Source organism: Vanessa tameamea, chromosome Z (assembly GCF_037043105.1).
Source record: "Vanessa tameamea isolate UH-Manoa-2023 chromosome Z, ilVanTame1 primary haplotype, whole genome shotgun sequence".
NCBI lineage: Eukaryota > Metazoa > Arthropoda > Insecta > Lepidoptera > Nymphalidae > Vanessa > Vanessa tameamea.
Genome location: NC_087341.1, coordinates 11,507,891 through 11,532,448, shown reverse-complemented (window position 1 = coordinate 11,532,448; position 24,558 = coordinate 11,507,891). Strand labels below are relative to the sequence as shown.

General features: G+C 30.9%; 2 protein-coding genes across 2 annotated transcripts; one reads left to right on the top strand and one right to left on the bottom strand.

Moving 5' to 3' along the window:
• The first annotated feature begins 750 nt into the window (after positions 1-750).
• LOC113396396 (protein scabrous) lies at positions 751-14,938 on the top strand. Its single transcript, XM_026634320.2, has 6 exons — positions 751-1,016; positions 7,354-7,519; positions 7,668-7,835; positions 12,283-12,744; positions 12,830-13,030; positions 13,205-14,938. Exons 1-6 carry the CDS (start codon positions 850-852, stop codon positions 13,925-13,927), a joined length of 1,887 nt encoding a protein of 628 aa, XP_026490105.2. The 5' UTR covers positions 751-849; the 3' UTR covers positions 13,928-14,938.
• A 162-nt stretch (positions 14,939-15,100) lies between these two features.
• LOC113396376 (uncharacterized) lies at positions 15,101-16,796 on the bottom strand. Its single transcript, XM_064220296.1, has 3 exons — positions 16,767-16,796; positions 16,346-16,542; positions 15,101-15,605 (listed from the first exon to the last, which is right to left on the bottom strand). The coding sequence occupies exons 1-3, from the start codon at positions 16,794-16,796 to the stop codon at positions 15,176-15,178; spliced, it is 657 nt and encodes a 218-aa protein (XP_064076366.1). The 3' UTR covers positions 15,101-15,175.
• Positions 16,797-24,558: the final 7,762 nt, after the last annotated feature.

Genomic DNA, 24,558 nt, shown 5'->3' with positions numbered 1-24,558 from the left:
TTGCATAGTAAAATAATCTTAACATATATACCATTGTACAAGTTAATTAAACGGCCTGATGCATTATTATATTTCAATTTTCTATGAAACGCCTTATAAGTTTCCAATATAATTTTGTAGTACGATTTTATATTATACTATTGTAATCCGCGACTCATGATTGCCAGTGTTCGCAGCTTAGAATAGGAGCAGTGAGTTATCGTTTGTTCAATTTGTATTTGTAATTCATTTCGTGTTACGCGAGAGGTAAAAACGAGATGCAACCTGCCTGTCAGTTGAATCTCACATACTAAATCCGCCAATCCGCTCTAATGGAATAAAATCGAAAGTATCTTATTAAGAAAGGATAACGTTATTCGCGCAGTGGATGTTATCTACGGACCATTTATTACTTTGAGCACAAAAAACTAAATCTATATATGTTTTAATTAGGCTTCGTGACTGAATCATTTTCCGAAGCCAAATATTATTAATATTTTATTATTTCTTAAACAATATACCTTATTGTTAGAAATAACCTAATCTTATTACAATATCGGTATTAACAATTAATTATTACAATGTGTTTCAATTACCCGATATCGATGAACATAATCAATAGAGCATATAATAATGCAGCTACTACAATTTGGTACATAGGTCTGAGCTTGGAACAAGATCACTGTGGGTTTCGGTGTTCGGAACAACTGTTGAACGCATCTGCGCCTAACGCACCCTGCATTCTGTATAATAAGAGTGTGGGCAGGACGCGGCCCATTCCTGTCTCAGGCTCCGAGCGCATCGTACGTTCGCCACTCGCAACTAGTCTCCCGAGGCCCGCGCACGAGTTACGCTCGCTACATCGCGAACATGAAGTGCATTATATTTTGTGCCCTTTTATTTTGTTTATGGACTGTGAATGCCCGCGAAATAGACTTTAAGCAAGAACTGCAGGCGTTGGGTGAACAGATCGAGTTGCTTAAAACTCTTCACCTGACCGACGTATCTCGCCTGAAGAAGGAAATCGACGAGCTCAAGTAAGTTTAAAAATTTGAGGAATAATTTTTAAAGTAGTTAATTTTATTGTAAGTTGTATTAATTTCTTTACTTTGTCTTTTATGTTAACGGAACTTTATTATATGCACAAAAACAACTGTTAATAATTTGCTAACTATAAATAACTTATCCATAACTAAAACTGTTGAAATGGCGAATGTTTTAAAAGGCTTATGCGAATTATTTGCACAGCAACTTTGAAGATCGATTAAGTTTTTATGGAACATACTTTGAAGGATCCGCAATCGAGAGGAAACGGTTCTTTTTAATCAACACTGTTGAATGTTTTGTTTAAAAGTATAGTTATATTATTTTTAATTAGTTGAAGTTCATGGCGAAACATTATTATACTGTATCAAAAGTAGTATTTGTTTTGCGGACGTCAATGTGTGCTTTCGTAATTCAATAAGTAATAAATGTTACCAAAAAGCTTTGCGATATCGATCTCTAATCAGCTAGAAAACTATTTTCATACTAAATGTTGTTTTATGAAAACAGAAGAATGTCTTTGAAGGTATTCTTTTTGTCCTTTCAGAACAATAAAATCACGAAAAAAAAATCAAACATTAATAAATATAAATTTTAAGTTTAACGAACTTAAAGTATATTCTTTACAAAGTTAGACTAGCCACGAACTTCTAAAATCATTAAGTGTATATTATCGTGTATAACCAATTTTTACGAAAATTTTATCCTTGCCTCAAACGACATAAAAGGAACGTTACTTACGCCCGTGGAATCGCGCAAACGTGTCATAATATAAAAGTTTGAGAATACAAGTGGTGTTTGAAGACAACGGAGTGTCTCTTACCGAGAACCAGGTCATCTGTTCGACATAATCTGTACACGAGAGCCATATCTTTATATTGAACATATTGCGTAAAAATGTTTACAATCACCCTTAGCAAATATACCAAGCTAATAGTATCATATTTAAATTTTACTTCATTAGTCACGTATAAAGGATAATAGCGTTATTTGATTTTCGGCTTTTCTTGATTGTTTCTCGGTCGAACCTAAATCCCAGTTATCTGTGTTTATAATAATAATGTATATTGTAATTGTATTTTTAGGATTATGCTTCAGAATTTTGTAATAAATACTTCCTTATAAACAGTGCCTTCCTTATATAGTTTTTATTTTTGCTCTTGATCAAAACAAATACAATCAAAATATACTTGGAATATGACTGAACAAGACTTTCGTATCGTCGTATTGTAGGATCAGTTCCAGTTCAGGATATAGATTTTAATGATGATAATGTAATGAACGGATATTTGATATGATATCAATTGCATAAGGATTAGGTAAGATTTCGGTGTAAATACTTTTGCCGTCTTATAATATTCAAAGATACAAGAACAGTCCATCACTTGGATTTAGCAAAGTATCTTCCAAAAACATCACTTGTGCGGTGACAGGCGATAACAAGTCTTGAATTGAAACACCGAGAACATGCAATGCAAACTTTAATTATTCATATAGATTTACTTATTGTAGAAGATTAAAATCAAGATACATTAGCAGATAAATTGATAACTATATGATTTTTTTTAATTATTTTATTTACGAATTTGTTTAATTTTCGTAATAAAACTTTCCGTATATAATTTTACAAAATATCAATTTAATTCCGAGTATATAAATATAAATATATATAAATGTTTTTGTATATGTAATAAACTTTGATCTTATTTTAAGGTTTTCTCTAACTGAAATATCATATTATACATTTATTAGCCTTATATTTAGCCTTTGATGTTTTTAAAGCGCGTATAAACTGAAAGACTTCTCCCGTAAACCTTATAAAATAAAAATATGGTTTATATTGACTAAGAGAACATTTCCTCCGTTAACTACTTTATTTTATAAAATATCTTTAGGCAAGTGAAACCATAAGTTATAAAATATTTTTAAACTGATGAATCTCGAAGGCATCAATTTTAAACTTATATATTATAATATATATAAAATAAATTTTAAACTTATATTATATATATATATATATTATAATAGTAAATTAAAGGATTGTCATTTTAAGCGTCGAATGAATGTGCAATCGACCTACACCGCACGCTCGAGCGATCGCTGTCTCTGGATACCAATGAAAGAGACGCAGGGGTCAATGTCAATGCGAGCCATTAAAAACGAAAAAAAAAAAACAGCGATTTTCATTAAAATCCGTATTATTTTGTATTTTATTGCTTTTTTGTGGCATGTTTTTTTACAATAAAACATTTTCATTAATAAAAATTAGAATTTAGATACTTTGGTCAGAGGGAATGTTAGTCAAACGGAAACGGTCATCTGTATTTATATGAGTATTTAAATGATATATAAATTAGGAGTAGGAGCCTTAATCAACCCCACACTGAGGTCTCTATATGCCTAGCTTCACTACTAATTGTAATAGTCATTAATTAGAACGGTGAAAATTGAAAATTCTAAAATTTCCAATTCACGGTTTTAAAACTTTTATAAATTAAATTAATGGTCTAACACTGAGAAAAGGTAACTTCTAACATATTCCACCATGCTGCTTTAGTAAATATCGATACACATTAGACACAATTTCAATATGAAATAAACATAATCAATATGGTTATGTACACATGTAGGGCTGTCATCTCCTCTTCTATTCAAAGTTCATTTTGCTTACACTTTGCACATCCCAAATAATAATTCATGACATTAACAAATAGTAGGTACAGTGCATTGTGTTTTATGAAAAGCGATAACCTCTCAGACACTCATACGTCGATTTCAAAATATAAAGTGTCATCGTTCTTGTAAATACTCCAAAGATAAATCCGAGAGAAATGTCTGTATCATATTTGTATAAAGTTTTAATTGGTCGAAATATGGACAGTAAACCATGTGGAATCAGCACTTTGAGAACACCTGCGCCCGTAGACGCGCAACTTAAGAACAGGCTTTAGCGCACCGCTCAAGTATTAATCGCCGTGCGACCGTGCTCGTATATTAATACTTAACTGAGATATAGAATGCTTGGTGCTTGGCGAAACAAATTTCCCAGTTTTAATCCTCCGCACAGGATCTCGAACGAGACGCTCCGCGGCTGGTTTTACAAGTTTCGCTAAACTGCAAACGTGAACCTCTGACTATACCAACAGAATGGGTTTGCATACTTGGAATGCAATGAAGCCAGCTGTTCGCTCGTGTTTTGTTCATCGATTTTTAACAATTTAATTTTATTAAGAGGCTAAGACCGATCTTATGGACCTTATAGCGTTGGCGCTGTGAATCTAAGATTATTAAGTGTAGTTTTATATTTCTGACGTATCCATATCTGACCACCTGCTAGCATTTATCGACAGCAAGTTAACATAGTATACTGGTAACATTAGCTGTTTTTTTTTGTAATTTTAATGTAAATATTGAAAATAATAGATTAAATAACTAAGTATACAAAAATATTGAATTAAAATAAAATCTAATTTATCATTCGAAATCCTAACATCTTGATTATATAAATAAAAAAAAAAAATCTATCCGATTTTATTTTTTAATACCTTTGAATTATTACTGATGATATACGTCAGCTTCTTCGTTATAATTATTTCGTAGATACTTTTAATGTACAAGACAGTATAATTAAACATTATTTTAATTATTCTTAAAATCCGCCTTAACAAGAATTTACACCTTACCGTTCATACATTTATCAGTATATATTTTTTTCTATAAAGGTCGTTTTTTAAATATATCGATGGGGGTGAACATCTGGCTATTATGGGTTATTTATATTCCAACCGGAAATAATATGCTGCCAGCCCCCATCCGGAAGCCCACAAATGAGTAGGGCGATAAAATCTATTGCACCGAATATTTTTATATCACATGTATAAATAATTAATATATGAATTATATATAATCAGAAGTTAGTTGTTTGTACACATAAAGTCTATCGTAACGTTTATTTATTTTAATATTACATATTACCTAATATATTAATATGGCTTATGAACCCATCGGTCCCGTATTCCAAATATCTCGAAATCTTTGTAATTATTAATAAGAGAGATTTAAAGCTGTCCTCGGCGTGTTTCTAATTCGTAATCAACTGGCAGGTGCTACTCGTTGATCCAATAGGCTATGGCTATTGGCCTCTCTTTAATTCGTCGTTCTACATACTAATACAGGTAAAGCGATAACGTTCACGATAAAACGTTAAAAAGTTATTTAAAATAATTTTTGTTAAATAAATTGTTATCAGTTAAGGTATCATATTTATTTATTTAATATTATCGAACACGAGAAAGGAGAAAATGAAAAAAATAACACGTTACACAAAATAAGTGTTAGCACGAATAGGGTAGGGGTATGTAATAGGGTATGAATGTATAGGGTAAAAATGTCTATAATTATCGGTGAAATCATTAATTCGCTCAAGCATGTGGTTGGAAATGATTTTGCTAATTGTTAGTAATCTGTTTTACGACGACTTATCGATTTCTCACGATTAACGTCTCTGCATAATCGGCCAACCTGTTTAATGGAAGTCATTGTAATGAATATAACCATTGCGAGATATTAAATTTCAATAAGTTTCAATTTTTTGTACAGAAAATCCACAAGTACTTGTTGGTTATGGTTAGGTGTTATTGAACAATTTTAAGCTTAATTAATACGTAATTTGATGTTAATAGTTACAAATAAATACCCAGCGCGATTTAATGTATAAATGTTTAATATATGATAATTTAACTGACCTCTTTGAAGTATATATACATTTAAATTATGAAGTAACTCAAAAGTTTTATAGATAATAACAGATAACGACGGTAATGGACTTAAAGACGCGCTGTTTAGCCCGTGATTGATAAGTTACAGAGTACTTTGCCTTCTTTATGTTATTAGAAATCAGTGTTAACTAAACACACACTAAATAACGATTATAGTAAGGTTGATAATGTTTAAATTTAATACAAGGTCATTTAAAAAAAAAAAACTAATCTTTTCAAAAAGTTCTTTTCAAAGCACTGTTTGTGACGACATATACCGTTTCAACATTTGATAAGCAAATAAAGCTAAAGTGAAATAACTTAGATATCATAAACCTCTCAATATATATGGATATAAGGTATAGAGATATGTCTGTCTGCCTACCTTGATATTTTTTATAGTACGTATATAACCTTCCCAAAATTATAAATCCTGTTAGTTATATCAGTCGTATAGTTTTGGAAATTGTCGGTAGACTCAAATCTGTTATTAGAATATATTGTATTAAAAATAATCTTTTTTTTTAATATCTAATTTTCCTACATTTAATTAAGAAACAAATTTAAATAATATCTAATTTATGCCCTAGTTGGTTCATTTGAAAACGTCTTATTTAAATACACTTCGATGCTACCATTGTGTGCATCAGGGTTGTGTAAATATAATTTTGGCTGATATGATCAATACAAATACCTAAGCATTGAACCTAAATCTATTTATTATTTTTACCTATTTCTATAAAACCGTAGAATACATTACATGTTGAATAATTGAATCAAAGTTTGATTTTATTTTTATTAATACAATAATTGTTAATATATGAAAAAAAAATTTTTTTTCTGGCATTAGTATTACAGCAGCACGGTTTATATGAATTGATTTGTAGTATTTAAGTTATACATAACATGTGTTAACCATATTTATTTGCATGTGTGTGTTCGGTCAAATATAACTTTACGTAATAAGTTGCTTGGACACTTATTAAATTTATGTAAGTAGTTCATACGATATATTTTGTAGCCTTTTACGTTGTAAAATTATAATTATAATACCCGAATATTCCTTGGTCTCCTGGACTCTGGACTTGGTCTGAATATATGTTTTTATGCTTATTTATAAAACAAATTTTAAACAAATATGACGAAGACAGTTAACACTGAGCGCATAACAGATATACTGATTTTTATTTTAATAATAATTATTAATTACTTTTTTATTATTATTCGGTATCAATAGTCAGATAAAAGGGCACACGAGGGAGACACGGTTCGCGCGCTCTTGCGAAGCATCGCATCCTGTTTACTCGTACATTTATTTATACATCCACTAATCGGAAACATTATATTTCACGGTAATGGAAGTAAACTCCAATAGAGGTACATTATTCCGAGCACTATTGCTCACTAATTTGCGTAAATATATCTACTGTTTATAAGTAATTATAAGTAATTAAATATGTTCAATTTTTCTTAGTGAAAGGTAATTTTCTTTAAGGAGTGTTTTTATTTATAAGGTATTATTACTGCGTCGTAAAACAATGAAATGCGTTTCTAACTACTTACGGTTTTTTAGGAAAAATCCAGCTTCTGCCTGCACCGACAATCATGAACGCAACGAGCAAGCCACTTTGGAGTGGGCCAAGAGTTCCATGAAGGAACTTCGTACTGAGATGCGTGAGCTTAGCCGCAACGTCAATAGTTCTCTACTCCTTCACCAGCTCCATACCATTCGAAATGAGGTGAGTTTGTATTCAATTCAATTATTAATCATAAATATACTCAACATACACAATAAATGTAATGTTTTATATCAAAACTTATTTTACCAGAGTAATAGGTGCACGACCATTCGGGTATAGCAATATCTTATAAGTTCGTTTGTTTTAGTTGAAACGAGCTTTGTCGGAAGCTACGGACTTGACTCAGCTCGCGCGAACACAAGAGGCAAGAGTTGACAACCTGGATAGAGAAATGGGACGTCTCAAGTTAGAGGGCCAGCAGATGAGAAGTATGACTGCACATCTGCGCACGCATTTCGGAAAACTAACTAAGGAGGTAAGCAGGACATCTAATTGTATATGTTCCTAATTCAATATTTTGTTTCGTGTTTGCAATTTAGACCAATTACGCGGTCCCCTAGAGGTACTAAGTGTTTACGTCGATTGTAAATGAAGTTTGGGGAAAAGGGGCGAGCCTTAGCCATTATCGTGAAAATCGAGTTTTTTACATAATATGTTTAAAAACGAAATGTTATTTTTCTTAGCAATTCAAAAATGATATTTTAATTAGTAACTAAATACCATCTGCATTATTTTTTTACTGTTAAAACTATTATGCCGAATTATAATTCAAAAAGTTCGGGTTGTGTTCAAAATCAACCGCGTAGTTATGTGAAATATCATCAAATAGGAATAGGCGGATATACTTCAAACTCTGAACATTTCTAGTCATATTAAAATATGAGTTAATTATTAAATTAAAATGATATAAATTTATTCTGAAAATTTTCGTAAACTTTTCAAATTCATTATAAAGTTATGTACGTATACGTACGTACATACGTATTGTACCCGATGAATAGCTCTGCTAGAGAAAGGAACCGCTGAAAGCCAACCTAACGGTCAACTTCGTAGAGTTCCTTTATTACACTCATACTCACGATCACGTGGAATGCAATATGAAATGTCATTTAAAGGGATATGGTCGGACTCTTAACAAGAGAATTGTTGAGCTCCGAATAGTTTTACGTCTGTGTTGGACATTGTTATTAAATTTTGTAAACGATTTATGAAATGCATTTAAAAAATATCAAAGGAAAAACTTTTGGTTATATCAGTATTGGATCCGGAGTTGCTTCATTTAAAACCGTGTTCCAATACACAAACGACTTCCGTGCCAAATTTTGTTAGAATCCGATCAGTCATTCGAACGGGGTTCAGTAACAAACGTAGAAACAAACATTTTAACAATATTAACAAGATAGTACGATTTTATTTTATTCAACTTTTTTTATGTGTTATGCATAAAAATTAATCATTATTTTCACGGGTAAATTGACTACATTGTTTTAGCCATTATATTTGTTTTAATCACACTATATAATAACAAAATCTACATAAGAGTTCTCAAAATGAAAATAGTGTTGACCCTAAAATTAAAATTATGTAAATTAACAAAATAATTAGATATTTAATATTATCTATAAACTTATTATTAAACGTTATAAAAAAAGGTTTTCGTTGACTGAATGTGGTAAAGATGAAATGTAACTTCTAATAACAGGTGCTGACCCTCTTCACGCTCGATGAATATAACCGTCGCTAACCGTTGCGCCTGCGACTTTTTACTGGTCGATATGATTGTAAACGAATATGATTTAAATAATTAAATAGAAAATCGCTTCGTCGCTCAACGAAACGTATTAATATTTTACCATAAGTTCCTTATAAAGACAATGTTTTGCACCGGGTCAACGATTTAACTACAAAGGTCTTTGTAGCAATATAATTGTATAGGTATGGCAACCACAGTGCCGCGAAATTTGAATGGCATCCATCTGCGTCAATCGCAATGTAATTTTCATTGATACATTTCACGATGAAGCTTTGAGGATAACCTACAAGATGTGAGAGTGATACGCTGTAATTATATACTCCATAGCAATATAATTATGTGGTATCTTATTTGAGATATGTACATAGTTTAGTAAATATATACAACAAACCATTACATCTGTACCGGATATATCTGATGATAGCTTGATATATGAGATACAAACTATATATAGTATAAAACAAAATAACTCTCTGGCCCTGTCTGTTCTTGGTGCGGTTTTTAATAATAGAGAACGATAAACGACTTCCTTTACCCAAAAACTTTTTTCGTACGCTTACATAAAGAAGCATTTTTTTTTTTTGAGTATATAGGTAAAATTGTCCTTTACACTATATCACCTTTTATTCCAAAACCAAATCAATATAGGTTGCTAATAGTATTCTTTTACAACAAACGTAATGAACTAAAGTAGTATACCGACTTATTATTTTATTTCTAAGCACACTTTTAATTATTTTTATTGCACAGTACACATTCTATTTTAGGTATTTTCTAGAGACATGCATTTTTGTTTTAAGGTTTTCATTTAAATAGTAAATTTGTATTGTAATTTTAGTTGATGCTATAGAGCCATGTATAGACACCGTACTTTATACTTCCGTTTTTCAATCTGCGATTCCTGATCCATGCATTGGACTTCCTCGACTTCAAAAAATGCATTTTCCGAACTCTCTTCCAAACGAGCGCTTTTAACCTCCTTTGAAGCGCCTGAAGCTCGTATTTCTGAGCGCTCAATCCGGGTTTTATCACGTCTAAAGGCAAATGCATAACCTTCACTAAAATAGCTATATCTTTGAAATATATTTTAATTTAAAAAAACATCATAAGGATAAATTCCTAAAGGGTTGAACTTTGAAATTAAACTAGAATAATTCCTAAATACAACCAAAATATGCCTACACTTATTTTTTGAATATTTTACTCAAAAAATAACTCAATATTCTGCCTAGAAATCACTTGTCTTGTTGATTGTCACCATTTCTTTCAAAAAGATCTATATTATTGTAAATATACATAATATTACACTTGATTAAAAACATCCCGAAGGGAGTGAGATAAATTTCGTTTAAAATAATAAGAATGATTGATATATTTTTTTCTCTTTTTTACCTCATTTCTAAATGAAAAGGCAAATCAATAAGCAAAGTAACGTAATAGAAAACTTTGAAGACTTGTATTTTACTTTAATATTAAAGTGACTGTACTTCTAAATTCTGGATTGGTGAAAGAAGCACCGTGAGAAAATATTGCCCCTTGAAGTATTAGCTTGCAATACCCGCTTACTCGTGAAATGTTGTTAAGTCGACCCATTTAATGTTGGCAAAAAGTTTGAAGACCTCACACCACACCGCGCGAAACATTTTATACGAAAGTTGATCCCCGGCAGTAATTAATTAGGCTGACGTGATTAAGTTTTTGTCACACGCTAAAACAAGCATTGATGTGATTTTAAATTTAAAATACGACAACTTTTTGCGGACATCCAAATAAAAATTTGTTAAGAATTTTATTTTTTTCATCTGCTTTTTTTGAAACAGAATATGACTAAGTATCTAATGGGCGCAGAGTTCTGATTTTTTTAAATCGTTAAATAATTTAAAAACCTTTAAATCTGTATGTCGGTGGAAGTTAACAAAATGCAGTAAAATAATGTACTAACTAAGATATGGACTAAAACTGGTTCGGTTTCCGTGGTCTTATGAAGCATGAATAGAATTGTTAAACGAGAACATTTTTATTTTCAATAAATTATAATACAAACGGATACGGCCCCGTCAAAGACTTATGTTTTTTTTTATTATTATTATTATAAAGCTTTTGCGGTTAACTCACAGGAGCTTTATATGTTATTAAGAGTATTTTTTAATAATAATTAAATTTTGTATCAGTAAATATTACAATATATCTTTAGTGCCATTCCATGAGAAAAATATGCTTATGGTTTTAGTTATATGTATTTGATTTTATAGGAAACACAGATACATATTGTTTTTATCTTGACATTTCTAATTAACGATCTATAAGTCTTTGACTAAATGTATTTTACATTTCCTAATTTTACAGGGAAACTATTTTTATCTATTTATATTTTAATACGATTTTTATTCGTAATAGAAAACGTTTAAAAAATAGGCTTCATAGAATATAAATGGATACTGAAGTCTACTATATTTTAGAGCCTTTGAGTATTAAATTAACTATTAATCAAAGTTTAAACGACATTAAGGAGAAATTGAACAAGTATCATGTTCAAGTACAAGTACAAGTATCATGATCGCAAAATAATTTAATACTTTCTATTATGTAATAGAACGGGGCTTCATTTTTGCCAGTTGTCTTCAAATCTGGGTGTATTATTTTCCAAGTCGATGGTAGTTTTTACTTAGATTACTAAAAAATAGATTTAAAAATTTTCAAAATCAAAATAATCGTAATATACTATCTTATTTAATCTTGTTTGGTACTATCAAATTAAAAAATAAACCTACAAATATATGTAATCATGTCTCACTGTCAGTTGTCACTGCTTTCTACAATTTGTATGGACAACAATGTTAACTAAACATAATGTTGTTGTTGTTAATTAATTATTTGTGATTCAATGACCACTTTGTGAGTACCGTCACAGAGCTCTCTGTAATATTTAACTTCAAAGACGGGATGCATGTGTATTTCAGTTCAGCAAGGTATTCAACAGGTACCTTATTACGTCAAAACTAATATCGTTCGTTCAATACGGATAATTGTTTCCTTCTAATAATATAATAATTTTGATGATAATGAAACATGAAACTAACTTGTAATAATTACAGGTAACAATATTATATAGAATAGACTAAACTAATTTTAATAAAGGGCTATCATTTATAATAATAATTTGTTTCAGCTCAAAGCAAAACAACTCGAAGAACTTAACATGGACAGTTACAACGACGTTTTAGAGCCACATGAAATCAGGGCGGGAGAATTGAAAGCGGAGCACGGTCATAAGTACCGTCACAACAAAATGGTTCATGCGCAAATTTCTCGCCTGGCTCGCAGCCAAGATCAACTAGATGAGTATCAACAAAATCTACAGGCACAGATGCTTGATATACAAAAGCGACTTGATCGTGTCGAAGAACCTAACTGGGACCTCGTTTCTGCTAAAGTTGACTTTCTCGAACTTGAAGCCAAATCACTACGAGATGAGCTCAAAAACACTTCTCAGAAAATGTCAGATTTCGACAAAATACATTCTTCAATGTTAGAATTACGTGAAGACGTCGAAAGCATTGAAAACAAGGCAGATAAAACTATACCAGAATTCCGAAAAGAAATATCTAAATTAGACGTCAGTTTCGCACAGGTATATAAAATAAAAATATTTACTATCCTTTTCGTTTCTTTCTTATAAATATATGCTTTAATTTTTTTTTATTTTTTTCGTTCAGCTTAATGCACAATCGTCTTATTTAAAAGAAGATCAGGAGAATCTGCGACAGTCGGTGAAAGCGATTGCCGTAAGCGTAAGCAATGCTATTGACCGTGCTGAAATAGACCGCCTTGTTATTAAGAATATTAACGATTCAATAGCTGATCTGGAGATTAAGTCTAAGCAGCATTACTATCGCCTTAACGATCACATTCTCAAGGTAAAGATTTTTATTTTATTAACAGCATGAAAAAATGTAGTCTTCTTGATAAGTTATTTATTGATTTTGGTACATTGTTAGTTTTATTAAACAATGTTTATTTTGATATTTATAAGTTCTCCAGCGTTTCCAAATAGACCATGTCTATATAAAGTATTAATTTCGTTGTTACAGAGTGAAGCTAACCATTTTGATAAATTATCAAACGGTACAATGGGGCTTTCCTTACCTGATCTTATGGTTGAAGTTAAAGAACTGCAACCTATCGAACGCGAATACGAGGATCTTGTTAGTCAGCTGTCAAAAGACTGTTCTCGCATATCTGGTCCCGCAGAAGCATATCTGATCCACCCCGGCAATTATCCGATTGAGACCTGGTGCGTTAATGGAAGCACTCTACTTCAACGTCGTTACAATGGATCCGTTGACTTCAATCGCAAATTTAACGAGTACGTTCGCGGTTTCGGTGAGCCAGCTTCCGAATACTGGATAGGACTAGAGTCTATGCATCAACTGACTTCTGATAACTGTTCCTCTATGAGGATAGATATGACCGATATCTACGGTAGCTGGTGGTATGCCGAATACGAATACTTTGTTGTGGGCAGCGCTGACACTGGCTACGTATTGGACATCGCCGGATTCAAAGGAAATGCAAGTGACGCATTTGAATATCAAAACCATATGGAATTTTCGACTATTGATCGCGATCGGGATATCTCTAACACCCATTGTGCTGGAAATTACGAAGGCGGATGGTGGTTCTCGCACTGCCAGCATGTTAACATTAATGGAAAGTACACCCTCGGACTCACTTGGTTCGACTCTGCTAGGAATGAGTGGATCGCTGTGGCAACCAGCGAGATGCGTATGTACCGCCGGCCTGGTTGTTCTTAAACAGTGCGTTGTTTATTACGATACAATAATTAATCAATCATATAGTCGCACACATATGTGCTTAATTATAAAATTTCTAAATAATTATTATATATATATTAATCATACCAAAGATAACCTAGTAAAACAATGGTACTTAATATTTAAAGTTTCATGGAACTGAGTAGATTCTTGTAGGATAAATATATAATTTCTAGCTACTTTGTCTGTTTATTTCAAATCAATATCAGAGTCTCGCCATGTCTATACTTATTTTTCAGAATTTAATATTCTTTTTACATTATTTTTAAATTGTGAAGCGTAACTAATAAATGTACTCTGTAATTATCGAATAAAGCTTTCGTCACTGAGACACAATATGTAATAGCGGCTGGATTTATATCTTTTGTTAAAAAGCGGCATTCGATTCACTGTATTGACGCGGTACATCGCGATTCGGTCAGTGGGACTGTTTTAACAAACAGACTTATTGAACAAAAAAAACAATACCCCAACAAGGCCCATCTGAAAACATATACTTGAAAATTACTGTTAACAGTATTGACCTTTATTTATTTGTTTATTCTTAGTATGCTTTTTGAAAGCGAATAATTTGCTTGTAAATATATTACTTTACTCATAGGTTAAATTTAAGTTTTACTTCTAGTGTATAAACGTGTTAAGTCTTATTTAAAATGATTTGTCAAATTCAAGCAATGATTATTTTCACCACTCACGATTACTTTAGTTATAATGTTACGAAATTAAGTTGTAGTTTTATGCTTAAAGTGTCATATTAATGTACCCTTATTCCTAATATTATGTATGTATATAAGATAACATTATTTCGGGGCAAGTGAACGCCGCCTTAGATAGAGGGAAACTGTATTTATTTATTTTATATTATATCAATCTCCACGATGTTTTTCAGCCCACATACATTAAAAAATATATATAAGTATATTGAATTCTACTGAATATTATAGAGATTATGTACCAAGGGATTTAAACCAAATAAAGCATAAAAATTAACATATATCTTTTATTTCGCCGAATCAAAAAAACACCAATCTATATAAAGATAACATTCTCACGATAAACTAAATCAAAATATTTCTTTACATCGGTATCTAATTTGTTGCTTATTTATTGTTATTTTCTTTTACACCCCCATCTATCAGTATAAAGGCTGATATAAGTTTAAACCACGTTATAGGTGAGGGTATTGGTTTACTCATCTAGCTAAACTACTGTCTAAATTTCGAATTTCTAATCATCATCAGAATTATTGTAATCGTCATATTTGATATTAAAATCTAGTAAGGATTTATTACTTATGAATGGGTACGTTTTTATTTTCAACTGCTGCTTTAGAACAATTTTTTCCATATCTTTCGTTTTATTTTTAATTTGTTCCTCCTTTATTAGTCGATACATTAGTTGTTTCTTTGAACGCAGTTCTTCTTCATTAATAAAGTCTCTAATATCGTACAGATCACCTTGTATCTTGGAAAGTTCGCGGTCCAGTTCTAACATTTGCAGCTCTCTGTAGCTGACACCATGTTGATGATAAGGCGGTTTCGAAACTCTATTCTTTACCAACCATTCCAATATTATGCAGGACTTTGTTGCTTGGAACAGTTGAGAAAAGTTTTTCATGGATAGCTTGCGAAACGATATTATATTCTGTGCTATCCACCTAAAAATAAATAATAGATTTCTTAATAAACAAAAAATACAAATAAAGAAAGTACATGAATAAGAAATTAATTTAAACTATTTATAAAACGTCTCCTAAGCATTATATTCTCGCAATTGTATAGTGTCCTAGGTGTGTCGAGTCGAAAACAAACAAAATACATTCGCAAAACTAACTCGTGACCAACCACCTCATGACAAATATTTCTATGCGCCATTGTTGATTGATTGTTTCTCGTAATTTAGACCTTTGTGTTTTTTTTTGCGGATCAATACAAAAACTTCGGACAAAAGGCTATACCCGGCGAATATTAAACATTAAAAACACTTTAAGATTGATTATTAAATGTGATTTTAACCTAAAACTTTTTATAAAGTACATATCTCGTTGCTTTCTAGTTAGATGTTAAATGTGACTTGTTTGGATTGGAAAACATTATATCGGATTAAGATAAATGTAAATTAAAATGATAAGCAAAAAATCTTACTGAGCATACATTCTACCTCATTACCAGTACATTTAATGTGTATCATTCTCATTCCGTACAGATAGTTATTATATTATGTTATACTCATATACTCTAAAAATTTATTGATAAGTTCGTGTAATCAATTGAATTATTTTAACTTTGATGAAGGATATCAATAATCCCTCTAAATACAAGGGAGATAAAATATTCTTTTACGTTCTTAATATCAAATAAGTGAATATGTTCATAACTGTGATAAAAAATTAGTTACATTGTATAATATTGAACACTTGTGTATACAAGTGGAAGATCGTGAAGGTAGCCGCAACCAAACCCCCAGGACAAAATACCGGCCAATTTGGCTTTCACCACGAGTGGGGCCCCGGGAACAGCTAAACATGCAAAAGACGGTTTCTCTTCTCGAGCCGGACCCAGACATAACATCCCTGGCCGCACTTTCGTATCATGCTGAAGGATAAATTACATAATATTTGTACTAAACTTCATATCTTTTTATATTATTAGTTGGCGGACGGGTAAGTGGGTCACCCGATGGTAAGTGGCCACCACTACTCATATCCATTGGTGCCGTAAGAAATTTGAACTATTCTTTACATCATCTATGTATCCCCAACCATTACAATGTGTGAACTAGATGTCCTTTGTTCGTATAGTTACACAGGCTCACTCACCCTACCATCTAATAAATCTGGATGGTACATTTATATACTACGTAATCACTCTTAATATGTGAACTTCCAATAGCATAAATCAATGCAAATAAATACGAGAAGAGATATGAAATTAAATACCATACAATGTTGTGTTAAAAGTGATATATTTTTTCAGATATAATATTTTTTATACTCTACTTGTTTATATCCATCGGCGTAAAAATTTTCACGATTAATATGAAACGAGACGGTTCTCAGCATTGGATCCATTCTTTCGTCAGGGAACCAGTCCGAAGAACGCGGCAGACAGAGTTCTTTGTCCTGTTTTGTGGTTGCAAATAATTTATTAAAGTCATAAGAAAAAATCGAAAACAGGAAGAATATGAAGTTAAAATGACGATTTAACATAAATTAATTATGAATTTATGATAAATGAGCACTTGAATAAATTTAGTGATTGTCATTTTAATATTGTAAGTGTAAATAAATATCAAATACGTCTGTATAAATGATGCTGAAATCAGAGACAATTGATATCTGTTACCATGAAAGTGATGTTTTATTAACTTCGCACCGTTAAGTCACATCTGCCCCAACCCGTAACAAACGCGTCACTTTCAAAAAATGGCTTGTGAGGCATTATTAATGAAATGCTCTTTATTGACGATCTGAAACATCGTCTAATATTAGCTTCACTAATTTAACTTTTTTAATTGTGTTTTATAAGTTCATTGTGTCAAGATTTATGAAATCCAATAATTTAAGCATTCGTACACAGCAATATTAAGCAATATTATTTTACGTAATACAATTAGTCATTGTCGTAGAACAATCACAAATTTGATTTGTTTATCTACTGTAGTGCCTTTGATTTATATGAATGCTGAATAATGTAATCGCTTTCATCAAAATCACGATTATTAAATAACTAGCTGCTCCGGGTGGATTCGCTCTTAAGAAGTGGATATACATAGTTATTGGAAATTCGACGTATTCCCGTTAGGAGGTAATAGGGGTGACTATTTGCGATAATTTTAACCCTCATATGCGTTATGCAAAAGTGAACTATTTTTGAGTTATCGCGTTTTTTAGATATTTTCAAAATAAGTCAAAAATGCAACTTCAAAAATTTATTTAAAAAAAAGTATCAATTAAAATCTTTTTTTTTCTTCTGATTTATAAAAACGATTAAACACTGGATATTTTTCAATATTTAAACAATAATTATTGGTCCAAATTTAAAAATGCGAGACGGAAAACGATATTATTTCAACATATTTTTTATTTTTATGCCTGAAAAACAAACAAAAACTTTATGAAACTTGGTCTGCAGATTATTTTAAGCTTTCCGAAAATGTATAAAAACTAGGAATTTATTTCAAAGCAACCGAAAATGATCAGAAAGGACGCTGGTGGAAATTCGTATTCGAACATGACCGAATTCGTACTAAAGATCGCTCTTTAAAATTATTTTTGAAAATATCTAAAAAACGCGATAACTCAAAAATGGTTCACTTTTGCATAATTCATATGGGGGTTAAAATTATCGCAAATAGTCACCCCTATTACCCCCTAACGGGAATACGTCGAATTACCAATAACCCTGTATGTATGTACGTCGTCGACCTTGCTAGATAGGGCGTTAATGTACCTATATGCCCACGCAGATCTCACACGTCTTTGTTTTTTAATATTTTTAATTTTGTCAAACGAAGATGAAACGCTATAGATGTTGTTAATTAAAATATTTAATCTATTCGTTTCTTTCGATACGAGTTACGGGGGAAAAAAAATTTAAATACAACTCCAATAAGATTTTACTTATAGGTCTTGATTTGATCCGCCCCGCAGCGTGATGAATGAATGAATTTTCAAGAAATAGACTATATAATATAAAGAATAATTAAATCGAAATTGAAAATTCTAATTAATAAATTCCATTCAAAGTAATAGACAATATATCTTGATTGGACGTACAATACGTATTTATACGTGCATTTGTAGGTATTCTATTTGCGTAAAAACACGAAAGATAATACATGAAACGTAACTGCTCGAATTTATCAAAAATGAAAACAATAAAAAATGTGCATTGGGCATGCTTAATCGATCACAAAACTTCCAGAGAAATAGGATGTCAGTTTTCCATTAATATTGATTTAACTGGAAGTGTGATATCCATATTGTGTACATATAATTTATTTTCAAGTATGTATTTGAAAAGTTTTCTAACTAAACTAAACTACGTTCATTTTGTTCCTCTCTTAATTACTTTCAGGGAAAGCAATAAAATAGTTTCTTAGTCGATTTCTTTAAGGATACTAAGAGTAAATAATAATAATATATTTTAAGTACTTACTACTTAAAATATATATTTTCAAAGAACCTTGGTTCTTATATATTATTATCGTTACAGAAGAGAGAAATACAAATAAAATGTCTTATTCGTAGATTCACGAAATATTTTTTGATCTTTCGAACTTTTAAATACATTAACTTTTGTAAATATTAACTATCTGGGCGTTTGAATCAAAGATGATGGTTTCCTAGCTAAATACTAAAAGAACAACTTCAAAATGACTCACTGCAAGTCAAAACACTATTTTTAAACCAAAGGTCCAAGTAAACAAAATCGCGTGCTTAGGACATCCTAAGCACGCGACTACATAGTCACTTTCATAATATATTCAATAATGTCAGATAAGCGTTTATACGTTGCAAAATGTCAACCCTTTATATTAGTTATGGTATTTGAATGGAGTTAAAAGCAATCAGGGATAGTAGATTATTTGTCAATTGGAAGTAGCGATCGGTAGTCAAAACATTTGCTTTTCATTGCACTTCCATTTCACGAGTTAACATTTTGTTTATTCATTTGGCGTATGTCGCTTGAACTTCTATATTAAGCCAGTTAAAGATATATCTACAACATTATTCTGCATATTTGGTGCAAAATACTCTATACCTATATAATATATTGTATATTTGAGTAAAATCATATCATTACATATAATCAATTGCTTAATAAAAATAACTTACTTGAATATAACATCTTCGTAAAACCTGAGCATGGCCAAATCCGCGATGAGCGTAAATGGATCAAAGTTTTGATGAACTACAACCAGTATTACTGTCAATAGTGATGTTCCTCTGTCTGAATAGTTTTCTCCTGCAACTATCTTTAGATGTTGTAGTGGGACACTAAAATATGAATATTCAATCAAAGTATCGACAAATTTTCATTATATTTATTATTATGTATAAACCATACAAAATACAATTTATAACTAAAAATATACAAGGAATAACTTATATCGTACGAGAACTATTTTCTGAAATCTTTAGCAATGTGCCAATATGCACAGCAAGAAACATTTCGAACTTTCATTTAGTTTAGTAGATGAATTTGAACGTAGTACCGAGTAGTTAATGTTTAGTCTAGTAACTAATTCCAACCAATACCTTCAACATCGAGGCTCTTATCATAAATTTATAAAAATTGAAATTTATTATTATTGCCGCTGCAATATTAATAAATTCGTTATAAGTTAGGATTAAGTCATAAAAAACTAAAAGCTTTTATAAAATATATAAATATGTATAATTATCTGTTGCGACTGGATTATTTAATGGAACTAATAACAATGATAAATTAATGTTATGGTTTAGTCCGTATAAGCCGCTGAAAACCTGAAAAATAAAAAGTTATTTTATGAATCACAGTGTAGTTTATCAAATAAGAAGTGACTGCTATTTTATTGTCAACGGAAATAGAAATATAAAAGCTGATTAAATTAAGTTATTTTATTTATTTTACAATCGTAATATAAAAGGCAGAATGGAATAATTCAAATGCCTAGATGAAATATAATTTATATTAAAAAATATATACTTCCAATTCCAATAAATGTATCTTTTGCAATTGAGGTTCTATGATTTCACAGACAGTTAACAGTCGGTAATCAGTTGCGAATGTAATTTATTTCCGCCAATACGCTTTCACATTTTTATTCAATCTTCCAAAAGAGGAAGAACCGTGGCGATGAGGCATATAAAAAAATATCACTACCCCATTTATTTTTTAAACTATATATGCAGGGTATATATGGTCAGGCCATATCAGGCAGTATATAATATGGGGCATATCAGTACTATAATATGGGGCAAAAATTGTTCCCATAAGGCTTTTGAGCGGCTTTCGATATTCTTCATGGTTAAGGATTTCATCCTGAAAGCTTACATGAAAATTTAATCGTGCATCGAATGCATTTTTCCGCAAAAAGAGGAATACATATGGTCTCGAGAAAACACAAAAACAACCAAATGAAATCGCAGCTACGAACTCCACCACAACATTCATAAATGATATTATGATTACAAAAACAAAACGATTATTATTTTTTATCAATAAGACGGATTATTTGCTCGGCTCTAAAGTTTGGATATTTGGTATCATTATTTTTCTTTTATTTCGAATATCAAGTATTTTATCATACAATATATTATATCAATACCCTATTATAGGATGCGCCACTGTTAGAACAAGGTTCTTCGTAATTAAAGTGCCCGTTAAGTAGTGACAGTTGTTTCGACGTATGCTCACAATGTAAGGATGCTCTCTTATATTTACTCGAGATCCTCGGAATATCTACAAAGAATGGTCATATTCATATCATAAGCTTTTTAAATTTATATTTAAGACAAATTGTACATTTCTGTAGACATTTTAAATTAAATAAATATAGTCGTTGATTATTTCTAACTAAGCTTTAGCTATTATGCAATATATCTAATTAAAATTTATTCTAATTGAAACAAAAATACATGAAATATATACGAATATACTTAATATATATTTATTTAGCTTATCCTTGCTGACTGTATTAGTCGTCTTCGCGTTTGGAATCCACTTCCACTTACTATCAGGTAGAGTGGAGTTATATGTCTACCCGGACAATGTAATAAAAAAATCTTAATAAATCTAAAGATCTTTATAAATGGACCTCATATCGCTCAAATTACCGAATTACTGAATCAACAGACCAGTAACATAATATACTTTGTTCTACAGCTGTAGCGGGAACACAACAGTTTTGCCTGCCGTTTAAAAAGCGTTATAGGTTCGGTAATTTTTTTTATCGTTTATAGATTTCATTCAAGTTGAGTGAAAGTTTAATTAAATTTTTCCACGAAATACGTCACATCCCTAACTGCACTATTTGAACAAAGGCACTCTTTAACATTGTGTACTGTGTCTCAAATTTCAAATTATATGTCCTATTCACTTTGCTCGCAATAGGATTACTCTTTTAAAGACACATTTCTATAAAATCATATTTCGTCCTTGCTATTACGTTTCATTGATTCATATAATAAGTCAAATTTATTTGGGTATAAACGATTTTAAAACAAGTAGGTGTTTAAGCTGGCCTGCGCTTGGCGGTAACTCACCACTCACCAGTCAATTTATCGCCAATAAGCATTAATTTAGGCTGCCATGTTCCGGTTTGAATGGAGACTGACCTAACTTAATTATAGGTACAGTAGATATAAGATCTTAGTTCTTATAATTGGAGGCCCATAGACAGTTTAAGAATTGGTTTATATGTCAAACAGTGCCAATGTTCATGGGTGAAGGAGATCACTATTCTGGTGGATAATTGAATATTAATTATAATACGAATACCTAAACTTTGATACAATGCAGATAAGACGTTGAATTTGTTTTTATGTATATATTTTGCAAAGCTTACGTATAATTTTTTACCTTTCGATTAAGTAGAGGTATGTCACCCGTCAAGGGATAACCGGTAACTTCAAATAATGTCGCATTCGAATCTTCCTCGGTTCCATTATACCGGTTGCCTTGGCCAAAATATCCCGCCGGCCAAAACACTATTTCAATCAATATACAATTTAAATAAATTGGAAAATAAACATTGGTAGAAACAAAAGTCATAAATACTAACGTATAAGATATGCAATAGCTATCATTGCCTACTCACTGAAAAACAGTCAAAATCTAAATGGCTTCGAACAAAATGATTAATCATTCATATTTAAAATAATTCAAAAATAGATTGTACTGGTGATACAGTGAAATCCCTGAGTGTAGGTACGTTAAAAATATATTTGTAAACAAGTATGATTTGCTAATAAACTGTTCTATAATTTTATTCTTCTGGCAATATTAAGTGTTAATGTCATTTTGTATTATGGGTTGAAGGGTGAGAAAGCCAATATGATACATACAAGGGGCTTAATTTCTTTGTTCCCCTAGTTAGCGAAGCATTGATGGTTTAAAAAACGGCAAAAATGTACTGTATCACATAATCTTTATCGTTAACATTATGATCAAGAAACTTCAAAAAGTTTACTACTGTGATGTAAAAATACATAATATATGATACACGACACAAAATAATAAAATATCCGTGTATACTTTTTTGCTATTACCTACCATAAGTCAGTTACTACAACCGAAATTTTATAAGATCGATCAATTGTAAATTAGTTAACATGCACTTTTATAATACTTAATTTTTTTTCATATTAATAAGTAAAAATACAAAAAGCTAGACTTAGTCATTCGTCATTCACACCTACAGAGCCACAGAGAATAAAGATGCTCGTGACAATGTACGGTATGTTGTCTGTTAGAATGAACTAAGCAAATATTTCGTCAAAGATATCATGCTACTATGCTTGTTTTCTCTGAATATCGCATAATTTTTTATTTATTATTTTGATAACTTACAGAAAATTAACATCAAAGCTGGCGTTTTTATTTCATTTTAAAGCGAATGTAAATGGAGCATATACCTATTCAATTGAGTGCGAATCGATACTGCAGATTATACTTATAGCATTGAGAGATTTATCTCAGGTAAAACATCGTAAGTAAGTAAGTATACCATAAATAATAGAGTGTAGTTTATCACTGCATGTTGCAACTTCGAAACTTATGTTAACATACTACACATGTACATATTAACTCATAATCAGAATATTAAATTAACTCAACAAAGATCATTTTCATCCCAGATAGTTCACTGCATAATGACAAACCCCACTCTATTCCCAATCGCTACAGTTCAAGTGTCCAATGTACGCTGCTAGAGTGTGAGTTCTAATGCTACGCTCAATGTCTATGTGGACAGGCGGACAATATCTTAAAAGATAGAAGAGATTCATAGTCAACTGGAAATATGCTCTACATATTCCTAATTTGGTAATTATGTTTTTTATTCAGTGCACAATATTCCGTATTATTATTTTCTAATAATATTAATTGTAAAATTAAAACTATTTTTTTTATAATTTAATTCTTTTTACAATACATTTATGATTAACAAACCTATACATATTAAATAAATTAGAAACAAAACACCCACATTTTATCGCAATATATATTTAAATTGCAAATACATATGTCCAAATAAATTCAAATAAGTTTCAAAAATAAAGAGCTACGAACAACGATACCTATCGATTTCTGAATGGTCTCTTAGTTCAAAAATATTTGATTCAGAACCCGAATCATCACAGACATTTACTAAAGTAAAAGTAAATCTCAATGAAAGTATTTCAAACACTCGTTTTGCTATTATTTCAACGTGCCGACTTGTATTGCCCAAACGTCAACGTTTATTTGATCAAAAGCTTTATAAAGGATTTCTATTGGCGTAAATTTTTTCTGTTGTCTTCGATAGAATTAAGGTCCGATTGATATGAGGGCAAGCACAATGCAGTGAAACTATGATCATTTAAGAAGTTGTCGACTTTGTTCTTTCTAAAATTATATTTTTAA

Coding starts and splice junctions, on each gene's coding strand:
- LOC113396396 (XM_026634320.2), top strand. CDS start 850: ATGAAGTGCATTATATTTTGTGCCCTTTTATTTTGTTTATGGACTGTG. Junction 7,520..7,667: donor TCCATACCATTCGAAATGAG/GTGAGTTTGTAT, acceptor CGTTTGTTTTAG/TTGAAACGAGCTTTGTCGGA. Junction 7,836..12,282: donor TCGGAAAACTAACTAAGGAG/GTAAGCAGGACA, acceptor AATTTGTTTCAG/CTCAAAGCAAAACAACTCGA.
- LOC113396376 (XM_064220296.1), bottom strand. CDS start 16,796: ATGTACCATCCAGATTTATTAGATGGTAGG. Junction 16,543..16,766: donor CAGATTTATTAGATGGTAGG/GTGAGTGAGCCT, acceptor TTTATCCTTCAG/CATGATACGAAAGTGCGGCC. Junction 15,606..16,345: donor AGTGTTCAATATTATACAAT/GTAACTAATTTT, acceptor ATTTATTTTTAG/GTGGATAGCACAGAATATAA.